The following is an 8,322-nucleotide window of genomic DNA, read 5'->3' as shown; positions in this document are numbered from 1 at the left end:
TAAAGAGGGAATGGCCTGAAAAAAATGACAAAAATGTTTTCTGTCTTTTTAGAGCTTCCCCCACTCTTTTTGGAAACTGAGACCCTCATTTATGCCTCAAGTAGTGGTGAAGAGAAGCAAAGGAATGTCTTTTGTTCTTTGTGCTGCTGAACTGTCTGGAGGGGCAGAGGTCAGAGTGGGTCTCCCAGGAGGGTGGAGGTCAAGGCAGAGAGAGATGGATAATTAGAATCATCGACTAGTTAAATCACAGTAGCTTAGAACTAAGGGCCCATCCTGTGAAAGCCTTATGTTTCTGCTTTTGCACAGGAAATTTTATTTTGAGACAAATAGCCTGACATTTTTCCTCTGCTGGCAAAGTAATAAACTTCTCTTTCCTTCTCCTCAATCCTTTGTTCAAATTTTCCAATGCAACTTTGTGGACATGTGCTGAGCTTTTGGTAACAACTTTACCTGAGAAAGAGACAGTTACTGAGTTTCCATAGAGTTTTGTCTGTGTCCAGTTGATTCACCAACAGGAGTGGCTGCATGATGTTTTTTACTATGGCTACAGATGCCATATCTTGTATATAATACATATGTCTTCTGGACTGGGTACACTGGGCACTCACCTCTGCAAAAACAAAAATTAAATTCACGTTCCTCTGCATGATCTAAAAGTTGTCATAACCAGGAATACCATTGGTTAGTTAATGTGGCCAGGACCTGAAGGACTGGTACAAAGGCTGCTGGGTCTATTCCTGACATGCTGGATAAACAATAAGGGTTAATAAAAGTAAGGCATAGCTTGAAAGAAGAGTCATGGTGGAAGATGAAAAGAGAATGTAGGGGTGAGGGGAAACTTCCCTGTTGACCCAAGGTTTTGCTAAAAGATCAACTCACCAGTAAAGCAGGTAAATAAGAGAAAGAGATTTATGTGTATTCACTGTGCACGTGAGGAGAATCACAGAGTGATTACCTGATATCCCAGTGGGGTCTAGAAATCATATACCCTCATTTTAGAGGGGAGAGAGGGATAAGGAATATAGATAATTCTGATGCAATAAATGGTATTAGGGAGAATGGATAGATACTTGGGAGAATAAATGAATGCAAGAAAAAAATTGACTTGTAATTTATTTTCTTTGAAAATAAAGTTAATCTGACAGACAGGTTTTATCTTTAAAATAATTTGGGCCAGGTCTGGTTCCATTCTTGGTCTTCTTTCCTGTAATATATTGAGATAACATGAAGGGGAAGGAGAGTTGATTGTTCTTTTTGATGAGTCTTTCTGGTTTATTTGGAGAAAGAGGGAAAACCTTTTTCAATGCCTACTGATCTCTTTAATTAAAAATACTCTTTATTCCAGAGCCATATTTTGGGGTGAAGAATTTCCAAGAATGGGGGAGTGATTCTTCCAGCAGGTCCACAGGCATGTTCATCTAATAGTTACTAACACTAAACTTCCACAACATCCTTACATTTATAAGGTAATAAAATGTCACTTTAGGAAGGAATAGAGCTTCTTTTCTTAGAATGGTAAGGGAGGACCTGAACAGGACAGCTCAACAGGCAATAGAACAATTAAAAGCAAAGAGAGCAACTCAATTAAGGGAACAATAAGTTATAAAATAAACAAAATTTTTTTAAACCATTTCCTGATTCAGTTAATATTTTACCATTTATAGCTTTTTTTCTTCTCTTATTGGAACAAAGGCCTTGCCCAGGAGCACAATATTAAGAGGCAAACAGCCAGCATCTCTCCACTGTGACAAGCTCTGCTATCCTTGTCACTCCTCTGGAGGACCCCAGGATAGCACAATGGACAAGCTTCTTCTGTGTGTCCTATTCCTTACCACTGTTGCAGGGAAAGAGACACATTCAGGTAGGTATTGAGTCTACATGGGAAGTTTTCTCCAAGTTTCAGGGGAACTAAACTATAGCACACTTTAGTGCTGCTACTGCACCTGCGAAGGACAGTGTGTAAGTTACCTATTCCTGCACAACAATCTACCTCAAAACTTAGTGGCTTAAAAAGGCAAACATTTATTACCTTATACTTTCTGTGTGTCAAGAAGTAGGGAGTAGATTAGCTGATAATTCTGACTCCAGGTCTCTCATGAGGCTGAAGTTGCTGATGGACTATGGACCAGGGCCATAGTCTCATCTGAAGGCTCGAGTGGAAGAGGATCTGCTCTGAAGCTGACTGACATGGTTACTGTCGGGACTCAGCTGCTTATGGATGTTGGGTTAAAGGCCTTGGTTCCTCACTGGCTGTTGGCCATAAGCCTCCCTTACTTCCTTGCCACAAGTCCTCTGTGTAGAGCTGACACAAAGTGGCACTTGTCTTCTCCCAAAGTGAGTGATCTAACACTGAGAGGGAAAGGGCCCAGCACAGAAGCCATACCCTTGTCATCATCTATTCTTAGAAATCACATACTTTGCTCCTGCTCTATTCTCTTCATTAGAATGAGTCATCCCACATCCAAGGGGAGGAGAATTATTTTTGGACATATTTTTAAAACCACACAGATGATAATGAGTAAGGATATGGCTGGCATAAAGAAGTCTTAGGGCCAGAGAAAGAATAGGCTTGGCTTGTGGAACAGAAATATCATTACTTCTCACCTGAGAGAATAAGAAGGGATGTGTGGCTTTTACTAGAAAAAGAGCAGTTGTTACAAACATTGGAGTGTTCTCTCCTCAGGTCCCTCCAAGTCTCCATTAACGTGAGAGAGAATATGAAATCTCGGAAGTAGCTGACTTTAGCTTGTTTCTCCAAGCTAATTCAGTCAATTTTGTGAAGCTGCTGAACTCTGATCCTCAGTTTCTTCATCTATACAATGGAGATAAGAACAATATTTATCAAAAAAGAGGTGTTACAAAGATTGGGAGAGATCAGTCAAAGGCAGTATGTACTTTGTGATGTGTAACGTCTATAAAACATTTGTTGTTTTTTAAAAATTCTCCATAAAAATCTTTAATGTTTTGGCCTGACTCTTTCCTTTTCAGTACCGCCATGTAGGACAATCCCATCTCCTCAGGTCTGAGATACCATTTTTCCATAGTATTACCAACAGTAATATGTTATTCAAACCTCATTCTCTAGCTAAGCACGCTATTTTGCTCCAGGTTTGTATACTGACAAGGTTACAAACCACAAGCAGGGAGATAATTAGATCACTGGGTATAAATGCATAATTTACTTTTCTATGCTCCTTGTTCCTGTTGTATTAACTCAAGTTCTCTTTCTTTCTTTATTAAAGTCGGTAATCTCTCCTTTAGTTTCTCTCCCCAAGTGCTCTGCTCCTATTCTTTGTCCATGGTGATCATTTCTTGAGAAGCCCCCAATTTAAGAAACAGGAATTCATGCTGTTTTTCTATTTCCTGCTATGAAGTAAAACTAACTCAATTCAGGACTTCATAGTGCTTCCAGCCTATGTCTCCCTTGATTCAGTTAGTCATTATTCTCTACTTTATTTTTCAGGTCATCGTATTTGTTACATTTGTTTTCTTAAGCAAGAAAAACCAGTTGCTTTTATAATTATTAAATGAGCCTCTCTTGTGGATCTTGAGAGGAAATAAGTCAATGATAAGTAATACCATGATCCTGGTAGGGCACCCATGGGGAAACAGGAAAACTGGTCTTAAATTGGCACACAGTAGCTTCAAAAAGGGGATGGAGAGGAAGGCACGGGTACTATAAAAGTCTGGGCTGTATGGTTGCACACTATCCTATTCCTTGGACTTGCACTAACTACAAGCGTTGGTCTATTACAGCCAAGGCAAGGTTCAAGATGAATCATTAAATGTGTACCCATGGGAGAAATCTCAAAATCTGATCAGAGGTGGGAGAATGGGGTGCTGTGTGCTTTGACCATTATACTCAGTATATACACTATACACTGGCGTTTGCTGTTTTATGTGGATGAAATCTGTAAGAATGAGGGAGTTGGGGGTGGGTATAGAACAACTTTAGTGTACCTTTCTAACAGGACAGCTGAACCAAAACCCACCTTTTAATATTGATGTTCTGCTTAGATAGTCACTGAGCTAATGAAATTACAAGCACTTGGTAAACTCCTGTGTCCCATATACACTCTGTCACTTCTCAGCCTAGAGCGTCTACAGTGAGAGAGAATGAAACAAGAGGGTTGACCCAATTTTGACACATTATCTTTTCTCCACAGATATGAAAGGGAAGGTGTTTATTTTCCCCAGAGAATCAACTACAGCCTATGTGTCCTTGATTCCCAGGGTGCACAAGCCACTGCAGGACTTCACACTGTGCCTGAAGGCCTTCACGGACCTCACCCGCTCTTACAGCCTTTTCTCCTACAACACTCGGACCCAGGACAATGCACTTCTTGTCTTCATCAACAAAATGGGAGTGTACAGCCTGTCCATCGGAAATTCTGAAGTCATTTTCAATGGCCCCCCTTCTCCTTATAGCCCAGTGCATATCTGCGCAAGCTGGGAGTCTGCCTCTGGGATTGCTGAACTCTGGGTGAACGGAAAATTCCTGGGGAGGAAGGGTGTGAGGAAGGGGTACACTGTGGGGTCGGACGCTAAGATTATCCTGGGACAAGAGCAGGATGTCTTTGGTGGAAATTTTGAAGTAACTCAGTCCTTTGTTGGGGAGATTTGGGATGTCTCCTTGTGGGATCACGTGCTCCCTCTAAAGGACATGTGTGATTCGTGTTACAGTGGCAACCTTCTGAACTGGCAGGACCTGACTTATGAGGAAAATGGCTATGTGGTGACTAAGCCCAAGGTGTGGGCTTAGGTCTCATTCTCTTCATTTTTGATTTATATTTAGTGATAATCACATACTTTTTGAAATTAAATGCATTGCTTTTATTTTATTTTTCTGGCTCTGTTAAAATGGTGGAAACTATATCAAAAATAAAAAGACAAAGTAGACCTTTAATATACACAATTTATTGTGAACGAAAATTATTTCAGGTGAATTGCACAATATTTTTCTGCTACATCAAACTACAAGAACTCAGGCAACATACTGCTTTCAGTACTGGTCACCAGTGTCCATATATACGTGTGTGTATGTGTGTGTGTGTGTGCATACATACATACACACACACCTATTTTATTTTTTAAGGCAAAGCCTTACTCTGTTGTCCTAGGCTAGAGAGCTATGGCATCATCATAGCTCACAGCAACCTCAAACGCTAGGCCCAAATGATCATCCTCCCTCAGCCTCCTGAGTAGCTGGGAATACAGGTGCCTGCCATAACACCTGGCTGGTTTCCCTATTTTTAGTAAAGATGGGGTCTAGCTTTTGCTCAGGCTGGTCTTGAACTCCTGAGCTCAAACAATCCTTCCACCTTCACCTCCAAGAGTGTTGGGATTATAGGAGTGAGCCCCTATGTCAGGCCATTGCTGGTCACCAATCTTATAGATCCCTGTACAACTGGGAGACTCTCTAGGGGTTCTGTGTACTCAAATTCAGCAGCCTATAAAAATCATGTGACTATTGGGTGTCCTCAGGGAACACTCAGATAAAGGCAAAGGTAGACTTCCCTGGAGGTTCCTCTTTACACTTACTCTTAGGTTTCTCTCTTGGAGGTAGCTGGTCTGAGGAGCCAAATGTTTTGTTATTTCAGACAAAGTTTTACAAATCTGAAGCCCCTGTGGGCTCTTCTGCTGTTGGGATGCCCAGATCTGTGTTGGACACGCACTTTCAGCCATTTTCAGTGGGGACACTTGGACAGTTCGGCTGGGTGAGAAATATAGGCTGATTTGCTTTTGCTGGTTTGTTTGTTTGTTTGTTTGCTTACATCAGCCCTTTCTGAACTGGCAGATATTTGGCAAGTTCTACCTCTCTTTTTCTCTAGACCAAATAACTCGAAAATCTTAAACTTTTCTTACAAATCAAGATAGTCTTCCTTTTCAGAAGACACTAAGAATAAGAGGAGACTTGCAGACTCTTGTTCAGATTAATGTTTAAACTTAGAGTTTGATCTAGGTACCCAAATACTCACAGAAAATAGGTTCAACGATGTAAAGTGAAAAGGGCAAAGGCAAGACATGGGTACCAGTTTATGTTCTACACTGAGAGGAATGAAAATCATGAGCTAAGCTCCAGATCTGATATAACCAGAGTTAGCTGGGAGTGTTATTAATAAATTTAATTTCAAAAAATACCATATCTTCATATGTCCCTATACTTGTGATTATAGCACCTCATGAGTTACCCCCATAGAAAGTACATGGAAGTGCAGTGAAATTTAGAGGCTCGATGTGACCACACTGCTTATTAACACTGAGCATACTGGCAATGGAGACTCACCATGGGAACAGTTCTGATAGGAACCTCAACAAAACCAGAAAACAATTTCATGGGTCTCCAAGGTAGATGAGGGTGTACAAAGCTAATAATATTTTTTGTGAATGTCAGGATCAGTTATTCTCAGAGGAGAAAGGGATGGTAGTTTTGACTATGATTCCAATACCAACTGTGTCTTCTTTGAGGGTTAGGTTGACCTTTCAATCAATTACTTAAAAATAGGCATTATGCAGCCTTATTTTTTCTTCTACCAAACCCTGACAACACTCAGCTACCCTGTTCTTATGTTTCTCCCCAATTTTTTACCTGTGAATAGCCTCTGATCCTTTCCTTGGTGGTAACCTATGAGATTAGTAGAAGGTATAAAAGAGAATGATGATAAAAATAAGAGTCAAGTCAGGGAGACTCTGAATTCTTTAATGCAGCCTTGCCACCAAATTTTGCAACTCTTTTTGGGTAGAGGATGAATGATAGCATCAATTTTTTTTTTCAGCTTATGAAATACCCAGACTAGGATAGACTATATGTCAAACTTCCAAAGAGCCTAGGCAAGTGGCTTTTTGCCAATAGCACGGCAAAGGGCATCCTTAACCTCTTTGTTCCTCAAAGTGTACACAACGGGGTTAAAAAGTGGGGTAAAAACAGTGTAGGTCACTGAGATCAGCTGGTCCTGATCCCTGGTGTTCTCTGACTTGGGCTTGAGGTAGGCGATGGAGGCACAGCCATAGTGGACAATGACCACAGTGAGGTGAGAGGCACAAGTTGCAAAAGCTCTCTTTCGGCCTTCAGCAGAGGCAATCTTGAGGATGGTGGAGATGATAAGAATGTAGGAGATGAAGACCAAGCCCATGGGTACCACAATAACCAGAGAGCTGACAATAAAATTAACTATGTCATGTAGAGTAGTATCAACGCAAGAGAGTTTCATCACTGGGCGGATGTCACAGAAATAATGGGCCACCTCTCCATCACAAAAAGGCAGCCTGAACACTGAAGAAATCTGAATTATGGCCACAAGCAGCCCAATGCCACAAGCCCCACATACCAGCTGGACACACACCCTCTTGTTCATGATGACCGAGTACCTCAAGGGGTTGCAGATGGCTACATAGCGGTCATACCCCATTGCTGTGAGCAGGAAGCAGTTGTTGATGGCCAAAGTAATGAAGAAGAACATCTGAGTGGCACAGCCAGCCAAGGAGATGGGTTGGCTTAGATTTAGGAGGCTAGAGAGCATCCGTGGTACAATGACTAACGTGTACACAGTCTCTGAAGTAGAAAGCACACTAAGAAAGAAGTACATGGGGGTGTGGAGGTGACGGTCGATGCTGATAATTGTCACAATGATGACATTGCCAACCAGGGTTAAAAGGTACAAGGTAAGAAATATCACAAAGAGGGTGAGCTTGTGTTCATGAAAGCTAGAAAAACCCTGGAAAATAAACTCATTCACTACTGTGTAGTTCTCTCTCTTCATTGGATAAATTCCAGAACAAAAAGATGGAGACTTAGATCAATTAGTCAGAACACATTGGTGCCCAATCCCTTGAGCAGGGGAACCCAAGGAGGAGATGATAAAGATTCGGTTCCTGCATGGATGCCACATTAGTGGGAATTACTATTTACCTGTAAGTACACATAGAAAAACACATTTAAGACATAATTTCACACATGAAAGTTTAAGTACTAAGGTATAGAAGAGTAAGTAGGGATGGGAAAGGATGAAAGGAAAGACACTGGGACAAGTTTGGAAAAGATTTCCTGGTGAGTTAAAACATAGGTTTTAGGGGAAAACTAAGCTAAAGAAATAGGAAATGCATAATTAAATTTGGAGGCAATTTTCTTTTAGATTACATTTTCAGATTTTGTTTACCTCAAAAACAAAATTTTCAACCACTTCCACTTTGTTTAAACCACAGTTTTAAACTTAAAGATCTTCCTCTCTGGCTTTCAAAGAAGACAGTGGTCCCTGCTTACATTTGTCATGAGCCGTTTTCACAAGTCATTCAGCAGCTTCACACCTGACTGTCCCTCATATT

The 8,322-nt window shown here is 40.9% G+C and overlaps 2 protein-coding genes across 2 annotated transcripts; one reads left to right on the top strand and one right to left on the bottom strand.

Annotated features, from left to right (window-relative positions):
* Positions 1-1,711: 1,711 nt before the first annotated feature.
* Positions 1,712-4,841, top strand: LOC128597230 (mucosal pentraxin-like). Its single transcript, XM_053607438.1, has 2 exons — positions 1,712-1,861; positions 4,167-4,841. The coding sequence occupies exons 1-2, from the start codon at positions 1,798-1,800 to the stop codon at positions 4,760-4,762; spliced, it is 660 nt and encodes a 219-aa protein (XP_053463413.1). The 5' UTR covers positions 1,712-1,797; the 3' UTR covers positions 4,763-4,841.
* A 1,986-nt stretch (positions 4,842-6,827) lies between these two features.
* LOC128597642 (olfactory receptor 10J1-like) lies at positions 6,828-7,760 on the bottom strand. The gene has a single exon (XM_053608158.1). The coding sequence runs from the start codon at positions 7,758-7,760 to the stop codon at positions 6,828-6,830; it is 933 nt and encodes a 310-aa protein (XP_053464133.1).
* Between the last annotated feature and the right edge of the window lie 562 nt (positions 7,761-8,322).

The sequence above is a fragment of the Nycticebus coucang genome, chromosome 10 (genome assembly GCF_027406575.1).
Source record: "Nycticebus coucang isolate mNycCou1 chromosome 10, mNycCou1.pri, whole genome shotgun sequence".
Classification (NCBI taxonomy): domain Eukaryota; kingdom Metazoa; phylum Chordata; class Mammalia; order Primates; family Lorisidae; genus Nycticebus; species Nycticebus coucang.
Note: the sequence above shows the minus strand (reverse complement) of the source record. Positions and strands in the feature narration are given on the sequence as shown.

Excerpts from the sequence above, each read along its gene's own strand:
- LOC128597230 (XM_053607438.1), top strand. The coding sequence starts at position 1,798 with ATGGACAAGCTTCTTCTGTGTGTCCTATTCCTTACCACTGTTGCAGGG. Across the intron at positions 1,862-4,166 it reads AGGGAAAGAGACACATTCAG|ATATGAAAGGGAAGGTGTTT; the intron begins GTAGGTATTGAG and ends TTTTCTCCACAG.
- LOC128597642 (XM_053608158.1), bottom strand. The coding sequence starts at position 7,760 with ATGAAGAGAGAGAACTACACAGTAGTGAATGAGTTTATTTTCCAGGGT.